Genomic DNA, 14,807 nt, shown 5'->3' on the forward strand with positions numbered 1-14,807 from the left:
GTGCGTCCATGTGTGCTTCTCGCCTTCGTTCAGTAGCTAGGATTTCCACTACTCTCGATCTTAGCGGGAAAACCTTTGGCCTCTTAGCGCTGGTGACCGAGTCAGTGTCCGTTCCTGTAGACTCCCCTGCTCGGGCTGGAGGAGCTCCCCTCTCCTCCTGCTTTGCTGAGTTTTTATCGTAACCCGCAACCCGAGCGTTACCTTTTCTCAACTCTCTTCTCACATCAAGGGATGTGATCGGCCCCTTCTGTCCCGAAGCCCCTTAGTGTGGTGAGCGATGGGAAGCACCTGCTCGCGCGCGGGTTTTGGAGCCAGCGTTCAGCTCCTTGCGCCAGGCCTCGGTCAAAGCCAGGAGGAGGTCGGGACTAGGTCGGGGGACGCCCAGGGCAGCACCCGGATCCCGGGCCGAGAACTGCTGAAAGGAAGCTTGAAACAGACGCGGCGACATCGGCCGCGTGCCGCCACCCTCGGGACGTTCTGTGGGGGAGCAGGGTCCGCACGGCAACGGCTTTCCACTCTCCACGACACCTCCCGGGAGGGCGGCGGCGCTTACGGGGCAGTGCCGGTGTCCGAGGGCGTCCCTGCTGGGCGGGGCTGGGCTGTGGGGCTGGGTGCTCTGCACAGCCGAGTCCAGGGCACAGACAGCTGGCATCTTGGGGGCAGGTCTCGAGACATCTGAGCTACTAAGTCCCCACCACCCGGGGACAGAGCCCCTCCCTACAGACGTCTGGTGTCCAAGGCCGGGGGTCAGCGGAGGCCACGAGCAAGGGTTCAGTCTGTAGGTTGGGCCCAGAAACCCCTGCGGCCACCTCGCCCTGCTCTGGATCCCTTAGTTCTTCGGACTAAGGGGTCACCAGCTGGTTGGGGGTCCCGCAGGATCCAGCCCTGGGCCCCTGGGCCATTTCCCTGACCTGACACTGGGTGCCCAAGCCAGAGGCACAGGGACATGTGGCCTGCAAAATGGGGTGGGGACAGAGAAGACCCCCCCCCCCCCCGCAGGGCCTGGCTGTCATCAGCATCACTTTAGCCACATTTGGAAGCCTGTTAGAAATCCCCATTGCCCTCTCCTGCCCTGCGGGGAGCAGCCCAGGAGTCTCCAACCCAAGTCCTAGGGGCTGAAGTGCCAGGGGGCCCCTGGGTCGGGGAGGTGCTGGGAAGCCGACCCCAGGGCGCTTGGGCCTGGTGGGCGTGGGGTGCAGCCAGGGGGTGTCCAGAGCCCGAGAGGTAGCAGGATGGGCTGCGGGCGGAGAAGGACTGGGGTGCACGCCATGGGGCTCAGGCTGTGGGTGGCATGGCACGAGCCCTGCGCCCCAGGTGCTGTGTGTTTTTCCAGAGGGTCCCCTTTTGGTGGATAAGCGCCGAGCTGGCCTGCGATGCTGGAAGCAGACCAGCTCCCCCGTGGGGTCCTGGATCACCCCAGGTGATTGTTTGGGGCCTCGCGGCTCTAGGACAACACCCCCGTGGGATTCTGGCCTCAGATATGGTCCTGCAGCCGGGGAAGCAGGAGCTCCAGCGACCCCCATCACCCAGCGGTCGGGATCAGCAAGCCAGCCCCGCCCCTGCCCCTCCACAGGGGCATGCCTGTCCTGCACCACCACCACCCCCCAGTGAGGCACGCAGCACTGGCGACAGGAAGAGGGAACTGCAGATGTGACTGAAAATTTTCTAGTAGCCACAATAAAAAGAGAAATTTGTGTTAATTATGCAATTTGTTTAACCCAATATATCCAAAGCCTGACCCAGTGTCAGGGCAGGGGTGATGGGGACGGGCAGCGGCAGGGGGCAGGACCAATCTGAGGCCAGCCCTGCCCTGGGAGCTGCTCTGCAGGGGAAGGAGCCCCGCCCCCATCCCTCTGGAGACCCAGGCAGCCCCACTGGCTGGGCCCGCAGGGGTGGGAGAGGCTGCAGGGGTGGGGGCGGGCACAGGGGCAGGGAGGAGCTCCAGGCCTGCAGCTCTCAGCTGCCCTGGGCTCTCCCTCCCCTCTGCCCCCTCCCCTCCTCTCCCACCCACGGGGCTCATGGGGCTCCTGGTAGGAGCTCCCAGGTGGGCGGAGGCCGATGACAGGCGACTGGGGGCTGCTGTCAGCGGGCGCCCAGCGGGCCCCTCTCCCTGCTGCTTCCCTCCCCCTGCCCTGGTCTGGGTCCCAGGAGCAGGGGAGGGCCCTGGAGACCGGCCACTGCACAGACGGCCCGAGGGGGCGGAGGAAGCCCCAGTCAGCAAGGACTTGTGTCCAGTGAGTGTGCAGGGCCTGTGGCTGGGGACCCCGTGACTGCGGGGGCGGGGGCCGGGGGGCGGCTCCGAAGCCCCCTGACACCTGCCCCAGAGGACGGGCTACGGCCTGAGCCCAGGCCTGGTGCTCAAAGGGGAGGCGGGAGGGCAGGGGCTGCCCCGCGGGTGGGCAGTGGGTCAGGAGCAGGACCTTGGCGGCCACCGGGTCACAGCCCCGCGCAGAGGTCAGGCCAGCACGGGGTGGCTTTCCCACAACCACCTGCCCTCTGCCCGCTGCTCCAACCGCGGACCCCACGGCGCCTCTCAGGGCCTGGCCCCCTCCACACACACGCGCGTGCACCCCCTGCCACGCTCGTGCACACTGTGCCACACGGGCACATGGCCCACCACCCACACTCAGACACACACCCCCTATCACACACACACTCACAGTCCCCACCAGTCACACACTTGCACGCTCCCCATCGCACACTTGCACACACCCTATCACACACACTCGCACAGGTGGGCCCTGACACTCATCCGTCAAGGATGCCACTGGGAGCACAGCCTGGTTCCCATGGCAACACCCGGATGGTGGCAGGGAGAAGAAATGCAGACAGACTCTAAATACAAACCCACCTTCCACACCTGAGCCCCCAGGGGGAGGGGAGCGTGGAGGGGGCCTGAAGGTGGGGGTGGGGTGCAGGGTGGGCAGAGGGCGCCAGGAAGCAGAGGTGCTGGACCCCGTCAGGGGAGGCCCTGAGGCCTGGAACCCAGGAACCCAGCCCCCCAAGCGGCCCCTCCCCCCCCTCAGTCCCCGGGCCCCGGGCCCGGGCAGCGGTGCACACGGCCCAGCCTGGCCCTTCTAGAGGGGAGCCCGCACAGCAGTGACGTTGCTGCTCAGGGGAGCAAAGCCCAGGTCGGCTCTCCTCAGGCTTCGAGGACGGAACAGCGGGCTGCTGCCCAGGAGATGTGGGGGTCTGAGTGGACCACAAGCTCTTGCTTCATCCAGGGATCAGAGGACAGCCGGGGCCGAGTTCCCACTGACGAGACCTCATGCACCAGCGCTCTCTCGGTGACCCCTCCCCCCTCCCCCCAGGAGGCCAGGCCCTCTCCTGAGCACGGTGGGGCACAGGCGGGGCCCACGGTCCAGAACCCCAGCCACCCTGCGGCTGGCGCCCTAGGCCCTCCCGGCCTCCGTGGGTGGGGCCGGTGTCTCTGCAGTGGCCAGGACGCCCCCGGGGTGTTCTCTTACCACCAGGCTGACGCCCACCTGCTCCAGGGTGGCTCTTCATTCTTCGCATACTTTGGACGGCTCCCCCGAGCGGGCGCAGACTGACGCTCTCTGGCAGAGCCGTACCAAGCACAGGGCGAAACAGAGGCAAGATAGTTACGGGATAACAGGCTAAAAATAGCCTCCTTCACAGCCCAGACTCCTGCCGCAGAGGACGCCAGATGAGCCAGCAGGAGCAGGGGAGCCCAGAGCCCCCAGGAGCCCCCACCGCCGGGCACAGAGGGCGCGGCTGGGTCTGTGTTCAGCAAGCACCAAGCAGGTGCAGGGACTGGGGGGCCGGGGGCCCACAGAGGCCATGGCAAGGGTAGGGGTGGAGGGTGGTGTCCATGGGGGGCCAGAGAGCAGGGCATCAGGGGAGGAGGAGAGGTCTGGGGGGCGATGGCCATTCCCCGCCTGGTGAGACCCGCGGAGAGGCAAGCAGGGAGGCGGCCCTCACGGGGCCCTGCTCCGACCCCCCTCCAGGCCTCCCCCACCCCTCGGGGGGCGCACACCCCCTCCTCAGGGTGCCGCTGTCTGGGGGAACAGCGCTGCCCAGGCCTCCCTCCCCCGGGCCCCCCACCCTGCCCTGCCTGGGCCCGCGGCTCAGAGGGACAGCGCCTGGCACCCTGCGGCCTCCGCAGGTCCTCCCATGGTCTGAGCCCAGCTGGGGGGACGGGCCCTTGGGGAAAGGGGGTCGGGGAGGGACACCCGGCACCCCTGCCCTTGCCAGGGCTGAACCGAGGCAGCCGGTGCCAGGGCCCAGGGCTCCTGCACACAGGCTGGTCAGAGGGAGGAGGCACCCTGGAGCACTTCCAGGTGGACAGAGGTGGGCAGCGGGAAACAGCCAGGAGCCAGGCAGAGGGTGGGGCCTGTGGGGAGGACGGGGGAGGAGGGCTGCTTCTAGGGGGTTCTGGAAGGACAGGGCGGGCGGCTCGCAGGACTGGAGGGGCCAGAGGAGGCTGGAGGGAGAGGAGGAGGGCCAGTGGCGGGGGTGGCAGGGGGTGGGGTGAGCCGCACCTTGGGACCCCGTGGGGCAGGGAGAGGGGTCAGAGCTGAGGCCCCCCGGGGGAGGCCAGAGGAGGCCGCGGGAGTCGGGGAGCAGGGCCTTCCTGCTCAGCAGTTTTGTTTCATAAACGTCTGGATTCCAGGAAGAGGGTCTGGGGGGAATCAGCACAAACAGACATGGACATGGAAGCAGAGGCCGTGGGCCGCGTGTAGGACTGACGGGGCCTCGGCGGCAGGAGTGTGGCTCACACATTGGTGGGGGCTGGCAGGAGAGCAGGGGCGGGGCGAGGCAGGGGCAGGGAGTAGAGGGCAGGACAGGGGCAGGGGCAGGGAGCCACCCAAACCCCAGGAAGAGCGAAGACCCACACAGAGGCAAGGAGCTGCCATCCCAGACCCCACCCTGGAGGAGGAGTGCGCCCTGAGTGTGGGATTCAGGCGGGGTGCTGGCCTCTGGGGAGAGGAGGGGGCAGCTGGGGGGCGGCTCCAGGGAGGGGGCGTGGGGAGACGGCTCCTGGGGGGCGGCTCTAGGAGTGCGGCTGTAGTCACAGAAGAAACAGGCACCTGAGCCAGCTTGGCCGGGAGTGGGGCTGAGCGGGGAGGCTGGGCAGGGCCGGGGAGCTGGGGTGGGGGTGTCCGGGCCCTTCCTGGGCTCCCAGCTGGGCCTTGGGGGCCACTGTGAGCCGGGACTGGGGGGCCAGGCCCAGGGTATCTTCCGTGCAGCGTCCATGGACGGGGACTCATGGGCACAGAGAAAAGAGCGGATGGGCTGGCAGCCGCGGGGCCTCTGGGGGGTTCAGGGGAGCGGACCCCACCTGCAGGGACTGTGCTGCTGGAAGGGCCACCCCGGCCTGCATCCGGCTTCAGCCCCGCCCTCAGGCCGCGCCGACATCACCTGGGTGCTCCAGGGTGGCCCGCGCCAGCTCCTGGGGCATCTGGCCGTCTGGAGGGAGGGTTTGGCGTGGCTAAGGGGGCAGGAGAGGCGTGAGGGCAAGAGTGGGGCCCACCCAGGAAGGAACATCGGCTGCTGCCGCCCGCTTCCACCCTGCTGAGAGGCTGGGCCCGAGCTGGCCCTGGACTCACCTGATGACCGCTGCCCCTGGACCTCAGCCCCCCCCGTCTGGACAGGCGGCCAGGGGGGCGCCCAGACTCCAAGGCGCATGGCGGGGCGAGTGCTCCCCGAGGGCCAGGTGGGGCCTCCAGCCTGGGAGGCTGGTTCAGCCTGGCCTCCGGAACCGGAAAGTCGGGTGCTGGCTGGGAGAGCCACAGCGTGGTGGTGGGGTGCTGGGTGTGCAGGAGGGTCTGGGGCTCCTGCTCTGGGGCCTCCGGCAGGGAGGACAGAAAAGCATGGGAGCCTCAAGGTCAGGCTGGTCTGCACTCGAGGTCCCTGCAGGCGGGGCCCTGGGGACACTGGTCCTGCAGGCCTGCCACGCCCACAGCAGAACCACCGTCCTCAGCACCCACCTTTCCCTTTGCTGTTGTGGAGAAGAGCGTGTTCCCAGCAGGCCCTCCGAGGCAGCTGCAGTGAGGGGGTCTCAGAAGCACCCCTGCAGTGCGGCCATTAGTTCCAGCATCTTCCAGGCAGTAGGCAGGCGACCAGGCATCTGGCTGGTACACCCGCAACCTTGGGCACATCCTTGCACCTCCCTGTGCCTCCACTCCCAGGTTGGGAAGATGGGGCCCTGGAAGGAAGCCCGTCCTGGGGGGGCCGTCCTTGGGGAGCCTATCCTGAGGGGAGCCGTCCTGGGGGGCCCATCCTGGGGGAGCCCTCCTGGGGAACCTGTCATGGGGGAGCCTGTCCTGGGGGAGCCATCCTGGGGGGCTCATCCTGGGGGGCCGTCCTGGGGATCCCTCCTGGGGGGGCCTGTCATGGGGAAACTTGTCATGAAGGAGAGAGAGACAGAGATGCGTGGAGACAGAGACAACAGGGACCCAGAGACTGCCCCCAAAAGGCCAAAGGGAAGAGGAGAGGAGGGGGAGGAGGAGCCTAGGTGGGAGCAGAATGCGAGGCGAGTCAGGGGCGGGGCATTGGGACAGGAGAGCTCAGCTGGACGGGGTCCCCAGGCCCTCAAGGGACCCGGAGCTCTGAGCTCAGGGGAGGCAGCACCCTTGGAGGGAGCTCAGCTGTGCTCGGCTGCGCCCAGGACCAGGGGCTCAGAAGCCACTTCCTCCTTTAAATGGGTGCTGGAGCTCCACATGACAAGTCCCCAGGCCTCGTCTCTTCAGATTCTTTTTTTTTTTTTAAGATTTTATTTATTTATTCATGAGAGACACAGAGAGAGGCAGAGACATATGCAGAGGGAGAAGCAGGCTCCCTTCAGGGAGCGCGATGTGGGACTCGATCCCAGGACCCCGGGGTCACGCCCCCGGCCAGAGGCAGGCGCTCCACCGCTGAGCCCCCCAGAGGACCCTTCCCTTCAAACTCTGAGGGACACCCGCGGTTCTACACTCTCTCCGTAGCCGGTTGAAGGGGACTTTAAAATAATGTTTGGTCCCACTGATGTCCTCAAGCCTTTTCAACTACACTCATTAAATCAACATATTCCGCACGGAATCTACTTTGTCAAACTTTGTGAAATTTCCAAGTACTTAAAAATGTTTATAAATTCAATAAATTAGGATAAAAAAATATGGTGATTCTTAAGCTCTTTCCAATGTTCCAACACTGTACATAAAATTTTTACGTGATTTCTACCTAAAGTCACAAACCCACACCAGTGGACCAGTTAGACACTTCACATCGGCATCATGAGCTTCTCCGTTACTTCAATCAGCCAAATTCTCTCCAGTGTGAAAAAGGTCAAAATATGAAACACATACAAATTCTTAACAAAAATGGTAATATTTTAAGTTTGATTTTGTTAAATGTCTATGTTAATCCTAAAGCCCCTGGAGTTAGTCTCTTACAGGCTAGGAAGAGTCGTGTCACCTGTGACGTTATATCACCTGGGAACAATCCTCGAGACCACCCTCACTGGTCATGCCAGCTGCAGTCTGGGGTCCCCGAGACCCTGTGGGGCTCGCTGATTCTCTAGAAGGGCCCCCGGAGCTCACGGAGCCGTCGTGCTCAGGGTGACGGCATACCGCAGGGAGAGGACCCAGACCCCCAGCACCCAGGGGAAGGGCGCCCCAGGCAGGGCCCCGCAGGGTCCGGACCGCCCTCTCCCCACGGAGTCGTGGGCAGCGTGGGTTCCCCTGGCGGCACGGTGGCAGCGCGCACCAGTGTGGCCGCCCGGGGAGCCCCCAGTCCCGGTGTCCCAGGTCTTCATGGGGCTTCCCTTGCGTGGACCTGGTTGGCTGCCCACGTGGCTGACCTCAGCGTCCAGCCCCTCGGGAGGCCGAGCCCATGCCGTGCAGCCCAGAGCCCCAGGGAAGCAAAGACACCGGACTCAGGGTGTCCACGGGCTCGGCGGCGAGCCCCCCCGCACCCCCGCAGCCAAGGGCGGAGGCCGGGCCTCCCTGGGGCAGGGTGAAGTTCACATCCCTCCAAACGATTTTCCACGTGGCCTTCTGCCCTCGGGCTGTCCACGGAAGCCCTCCCTGCCTCCCTCCTGCTCGCCGCCATACGTGGAGCTGTGATTGCGGTCCCTGTGCAGGTGCCCGTGGCAGCGTGGGGCCTCCTCCCTGGGCCTACAGGGCCCAAGACTGGGGTACGCCCTTCCTGGTCCTTTGCCTTCCCTCTGGCCTCAGAGGACACAGCCAGGGGCTTTGGAAGGTCTGGATAAACACGGGCCCGGCACCCACCACACGTGTATGTTTGTGGGCCTCTTTGTCACGCGGCTTGGCCCCGCGCTGATTCGCGCAACTTCCAAGCTGGGTTCCGGGCCGGCCCTTGCGGGGTGCTGCAGTCTCCCCAGCACCAGGCTGAGGGCCCACCCCCAAGAGCACATTCGTGGGACAAGCAAGGCCTCCATCTCAGCCGAGCCTCCAAGGGACGACCGGAGTAGCAGCCCGAGCGCCCACCCAGCCTGGCGCCCTGCCCGCGGACCCTGGGCCAGCTCTCGGGCAGATGTGGTTTTATAGAAGCGGCAGCCCTGGGGCTTGAGCCTCATCCTTGGCAGCCCTGCACCCAGCTGGGTCTGCAAGGTGAGCCCCTCGGGCTTCCGGACGCCCCATCTCCAGTCCAGCTTCCAAGGGAGGCAAGCAGGGCCCCTCCCTGTGCCTCAGTTTCCCCACGCACTAGGCAAGAGAGGAGGCGGGGTGGTCCGCAATGCGCATGGGCGGGATGGGGAGGGGTGAGGTGGCCTGGGGGAGGGGGCGCATCCTGTTTCGGGGCTTGGCTGGGTCTGGGCCCCTCCACCCCACCCTGCCCCGCTCGGCCCCTGCCCTCCTCTAGGACACAGAGGCAGCGTCTCCAATTCTCCAAGTGCTCAGTTAGCCTGTCTCACCATCATCCAATTACAGGGAGTAACTTTTTTATTATTAAAAAGAAAAAGCTCCTACAGCTTCCAGCCTTTGATGCGAGCTGTAGTATTTCTCCAGGAGGAATCACTGCCTCTCAGGCATCGCCACGGGGCCCCAGCCTCCAGTTCCTGTCAACTTCCTTTCCCCATTCTTTCCAAGCTTCCATTATTGAAAAGACATAAAAGGGAAGAATAGGGAAGAGGCTCCTTTTCACCACGGAGCCCCTGGCTCAGGGCCGCCAGCCCCCTCCACGCGGAGGGTGACGACATTTCCCCGTGGCAGGTGTTTCTTTCTGCTCCGGCTCCCTTCCTGCCTCCGCAGGCCTCCTCCTGCGCCCCGCAGCCCCCGCCCTACGCCGTGACCCTGCAGAGAGGCTCCAGCAGGAGGAGCAGCACCTCCCCAGCCTGGGCTGGACTCGCACTGCCTACACCTGGCCTCGCCACCTGGCCCCGCACCCCATGGAGCAGGGCAGCCCCTCTGGAGGGGAGGACCCGCGCTGGGTAGGTGACGAGCACTGCCCGTGACTGCGGCACTTGTATTGGTCAGTTGGACACGTCGGCCTCGCTAGGGGACCGTCCCCAGGCATTCAGTCGAACCCTAATGTAGACATTGCTTGGAAGGCCTCTGGCAGGTGTCACTGAAGCCCATAGTCAGTGGACTTTCAGTAAGGAAGATCCCCGAGGGCATTTGGGTGGGCCTGGCTTAATCAGCCAATGTGCCTAACTGCGGAGCTGAGCCGTCCTTGCCCGGGAAGAAGAGATCCCACAGCAGCTCCTCCTGACCCCGGGGTTCCCCGCCAGGGGAACTGCCCCGCCACTGAGCAAGCAAGCTCCCTGTGACCAACGGCTCACTGTCCGTCTCCACTGGGCCTGCTTCTCCTGGAACACTGGCTGGTCCAGCGGTTCGAGCCCCCTCCGGGCTAGCTCTCCCCTCTCCCGGCCCTTGCGGCCCCATGGAAGCAGATGAGGCCGGCCACCCACTGGGCACGAGATGGCCCTCGTCTCTCGGTCCTTGGACCCACACGTGGATTTATACTAGTGACGGTTTGCTCATTTGGCAGATGAGGAAACAGTCTTGGGAAGAACGAGCTTATGCCCCAGGACTCGTCAGGGTCACCTCCCAGCGGGGATCTTGCCTTGCCTGGGTCTCCAGGGCTCAAGGCCAGAGAAGACCCCCAGGCAGAAGCCCTCGGAGCTCTCAGGACACCCTTGCACCCCAGCAGGCAGCGGGTGGGAGATGTTGGGGGGCCATCCTCAGCGCAGCCGGAAGGTCTCCATCCGTCTCTCCCAGTGCCGCCTGGCTCAGGCCAGGAGGCCACGGGGCACTGGCTTCCATGAGGGGAGCCCCGAAGGCCCTTCTACCCCGAGGATCCAGGACCCCAACCAACTGGCCTGTGGGGTGATGGGGCTGTGCTCCCCAGGCCCCCAAGACCTTGCAGTCAGTACTCACGGGGCTTCCAGGGGCCCACCACCCCAAGCTGCCTCCCTCTGCAGCTCCATGCCAGTCACCCCACACCAGCAGACAGACAGCAGCACACGCCGAGAAGTTTCATTGTTTTATTAACAAAATCTTACAAAAGAGTCTGTCTTCAGGTAAGGTGGCAAGGGTACACACAGCCTGGCCTGACCCGCTGGGGACCGGGGGGGAGGGGGGAATCGGCCACCGTCTTAAGGAACCGAGGCCTCCCTGCAGCCTATGCCAGCCTGTGAGTATGGGTTATGGCTTATGTGCAAAAATAAAATCTAGGGGGGAGGCTGGCAGGGGTGCAGGATGGAGGGGTTGACAGTCACCCGGAATCTGGGAACCCCCTCTGGGCAGGCAGAAACGAGAACCCCCAGCCAGGGCCTGCTCGGGCCGCAGACACGAGTGGCCGGCCAGCACCGGGGTGTGGGTGCCGGGAGGGGTGGGGGTCCGTGCCCGGGGCTCGGCGGGGCCTGGCAGAGAGCCTGCTAAGCCCCAGGTGCGAGGCTCCTGCAATCTCCTGGGGCGGGGGTCCTGGGGCTGCGGGTGGGGCCGGAGCTGTGGCCTCAGCCTCAGAGCTCCTGGAAAGCTCTGGCAGGAGGGGGCGGCCACCATTCGGTGGCGGGGGTCCTGGGCTGGAGCGAGATGGGGCCCAAGGAGCAGACCCCGACGCCAGCTGCAGTGGCCCTGGGGGCGGGCGGGCGGGCTGGTGGCCAGCGGGGCAGGCCTCGTGGCAGCCCCGGCCCTCACGCTGGCCCGTCTTCGTCAGCAGCCCGCTGCCGGGCCCACCCTCTCGCCGACCTCAACATCCCCTCGTCTCCTCGGCGCAGGCAGCTCGCAGGAGGAGGGGGGCAGCTCCAGGCACAGCAGCAAAGGCTCTGTGGGAGCCTGAGACCTGAGGGAAAGACGCGAGGAGGTCAGGGGGGTCAGGGCCATGGGCCATGCCGGAGGCGGGAGGGGCCGCATGGGAAGGCTGTGGGGCGGGCGTGATGGGCTGTGGCCCCCGTGATGGGCCGCCTTTTGGCTTGCCCGGGCCGAGCGCTGTGTGCATTGGCGGGGGGCTGGGATCCTGGGGGAGCAGGGGGGCCAGCTGAGGGTTAGGGTCTCTGTGGAGAGACGGCCACGTACCTGTCGTCACCCTCCTGGCTCCTCAGCTGAGTTTGAGGACTGGGGCCCTGTGGGACCCTCCGCCTGCCGGGGGTGAGTCATCGCGCCCAGCCCATCCTTTTCCAGGCTGGTGTGAATCACTGGTGCTGAGGAGAGAGAGAGCGCACGGGGTCATGTGAGAGCTGCACCCAGCCCAGCCCTTCTCCCTGAAACCTGGGGTCTTGCTCCCCCCACCACTCCCCATCCCTGCAGCCCCCCCATCCCTGCAGCTAACCTGCCGGGGATGCCTCTGGGCGGGGGGGGGAAGAGCTCTCCACCTGGAGAGCGGACCTGGCCCGGGGCCCTCCCTGCCCCGCATTGCCCCCTGGCGGCCGTGCTCAGGCAGAGCCTCACCTGAGGGGCCAGAAGGCACCAGGACGCCAGGTCTGTGGAGGCTGCGGTGCTGCTGCGTCTGCGGCTCCGGCTCCGGCTCCGGCTCCGGCCGAGGCTGCGGCTCGGGGCCAGCAGGAGGGAGCCGCGCTGCCTGAGGCTGGCCGGATGCCCTGGGCGGCGGCGATAGAGCGCCAGCCGGCGGCAGCAACTGCCAGGAGGAGGCGGCGCCCCGAAGCCAAGGTTCCCGTGGTGCTGTCTCAGCTTCTGTTCTGGGGTGTCCCCTGGGCGTGGTGCTCACTGGCCTGCGCCATCTGGACACACTTGATTCCTGAGTGCCCAGAGGGCCTGGGCGTTGAGCAGAATAACGAAGCTGGGAGGTCCGGTCGTGGCCTGAGGGTGTGCGGGGTGGGGTCAGAGGCCAGGAGAGACAGACAGAGGGAGGGGGCCGGGGGCCCGCGGCCCTTCGGCGTTTGGGGGATTGTGCCCACAGCTGGATGACATGTGTCTGTGTGAGGCTGGGAGGCTGAGGTGGGGGGCCCAGCCGGATGAGGATGAGGGGCTCCCCCGTGCAGGAGTCAGCCCAGCTTCAAAGTCCTGGTCGGCAAAGGCCACAGGTGGGGTGTGGTGGGCAGCTGGGGCCCGGGCTGGCCTCTATTCGGGCTGGGTCCGGTCACTGGCTACAGACTCGTTGGTGAGGGCTGGCGTGAGGGCCTCGGCCTCGTCCTCGGCGGGGAGGCGGGGGCCCGCGGGCTCCGCCGCCTGCTCCAGGCCGTCCTGCACTTCCATGCCCCTCTGGATGAGCTGCTCCAGGGTCTTGGGCAGCGGGTGGCGCAGGAAGCGCTTGAGTTTGGGCTGCAGGGTGCCCACCACGTACTGGATGATCTCCTCCTCCTCGGCGTCCACGTAGAGCGTCTGGTACAGGTCCCGCTTGCGCCACAGGAACTGGTCCAGGGGCTCCCCCTGCTTCTGCGGCAGGTCCAGCTCGCGCTGGATGGCCTCCCGGGACAGCGTGCCCTCGCTGTACTGCAGGAACTCTTTCTTGAACTCCACCCAGTTCTTCACGGAGCCCTGCTTGAACTCCCACCACTTCTTGGCCGGCCCGTTCATGTGGTTCTGGATCTGTGACAGCCAGTACTCCTCGGAGCCGCCCACCTGTCGCAGGTACTCCTCCAGGTGGCTGAGGAACTCCCTGGGATCCTCGAAGATCTGCGTGTCCACACCGGGGCTCGGCTGCCCGTCCTCACCCGGCCCCCAGGGCGGGTACTGCTGGGCCTCGGAGGGCTCCTGGCCGGGCAGCTCCCCGGCGGCGGGAGGCGGGGTGATGGCGTAGGGGCTGACGGTGTAGTCGTAGCCGTCGGCCTCCTGGCAGTAGCCCTCGGGCCCCCCGACGCCCACCGAGACGGTGTGGCGGGCCGGCTCGTTGCCCACGGGGTACTTGCCGCCCATGGACTCCAGGCGGTCGGCCCACCTCTCCAGCCGGTAGAAGACCTCCCGCCACACGTGCATCTCCCGCTTGACCCAGCGCTCCAGGTTGGCGATGGTCTCCTGGCAGCGGCACAGGCAGGCCTTGATGGACTTCCTCCAGCGCTGCGAGTCGCCGCTGGGCACGTAGCCGTCCAGGTTGCTCTCCAGCTTCCCCACCGACCTGTGCAACCCCTTCAGCTCCCGCTCCACCTGCTTGGACACCTCGGTCAGTAGGTGCCGGTGGGTCCTGCGCACGTGCTCCAGCATCTCGGCCCGGCACTTACCGATCTGCAGGATCACGTTGGGCTTGGCCGCCGGCCCGCCCCGCGGCCCGGGGTAGGCGTGGAGGCCGCCGCTCGTCATGTGGTCCAGCTCCATCTGTGCGCAGGTGGCCGGGCGCTCGGACGGGCGGGAAACGGCTGCGAAGGGCTCCCGGGCGGGCTGCGGTGGAGCCGGGGCGGTCCCTTCGGTGCCCGCGGCGCTGCGGCAGCGGAGGGGCGCGGAGGAGCGCGGAGGAGCGGGGAGCAGCGGGGAGCGGGGAGCAGCGCGGAGCAGCGCGGAACAGCGCGAAGGAGCGGAGGAGCGGAGCAGCCCGCAGGAGCCGAGAGCCGCGGCGCCGAGCTCTGCGCCCTGCCGCGGCCGCCGGCTCTTTATGCGGCAGCGCGGCCGTGGGCGGCCCCTCGCCGAGCCCCCACTCCCATTGGCCCCGGCCCGGCTCCCCGCCCCGCGCGCCCCGCCCCCCGCGCCCGCCCGCGCCCGGCGCCCGGGCAGGACCCACCCCCTGCACGCGCCGGCGGCCCGGGTGACTAATCGCCTGCGGGCTCCCGCGCCCCCTCCCCGGCGCGCTCGGCCTGCGGGGCGAGGGACGGTGCCGGGACCCAGCGACCCCCCAAAGCGCGGCGGGCGGCGGGGCGCAGGGGCGGGGCCCGGGGCGCGCAGGGAGGTCGAGAGCGAGCCCCTCCCGCAGGGCCTGCGCGCTCCGCGGCCGCCGTCCTCGCTGCGGGCCGCGGGGGGGGCCTCGACCCCGCCCTCCTGGGGCCCTCGCTGCCCCCGCGCCCGCCCCGGGCGGCGTGGCCGGACGTTCAGCCACGGAGGAGCCCCTGCGACCCCCGACGGCCCTGCAGACCCCTCCCCGGAGCTGAAGGCTTCAGGGAGCTTCCCCGTGCCCGGAGAGTGCAAGCACGCCCAGGTGTCAGGTGTGAGTTCCCAGGTGTGGCCTCGGGCTCCTGCCCACCGCTGCCTGGGGGCTCTCGGGTCGGGCGCCGCGCCGCTCCCCCCTCCTGAGTGTGAGGGACGGACTCCCCGGCCCGACAGGGGTGCGGATGTGTGACACCAGTGTGGCGATGGCTGGACAGGACTGCCCGGTGCCCCCCTCCCACGTCTTTGGTGAGACCCAAGATTTCTCCATGTGATGCCTCCAGGGAAAGGTGGCAGTGGAGGGGGGGCATGGGGAGGAGATGAAGGGTACTGATCCCTGAACCTCGAGGTCACAGAGGGAACCAAGAAGCTCCA

General features: G+C 67.0%; 1 protein-coding gene across 1 annotated transcript; it reads right to left on the bottom strand.

Annotated features, from left to right (window-relative positions):
- Nucleotides 1–10,433: 10,433 nt before the first annotated feature.
- ARC (activity regulated cytoskeleton associated protein) lies at nt 10,434–13,931 on the bottom strand. Its single transcript, XM_077847493.1, has 3 exons — nt 11,853–13,931; nt 11,481–11,605; nt 10,434–11,247 (listed from the first exon to the last, which is right to left on the bottom strand). The coding sequence occupies exon 1, from the start codon at nt 13,671–13,673 to the stop codon at nt 12,483–12,485; it is 1,191 nt and encodes a 396-aa protein (XP_077703619.1). The 5' UTR covers nt 13,674–13,931; the 3' UTR covers nt 10,434–11,247; nt 11,481–11,605; nt 11,853–12,482.
- Nucleotides 13,932–14,807: the final 876 nt, after the last annotated feature.

This window comes from Canis aureus, chromosome 14 (assembly GCF_053574225.1).
Source record: "Canis aureus isolate CA01 chromosome 14, VMU_Caureus_v.1.0, whole genome shotgun sequence".
NCBI lineage: Eukaryota > Metazoa > Chordata > Mammalia > Carnivora > Canidae > Canis > Canis aureus.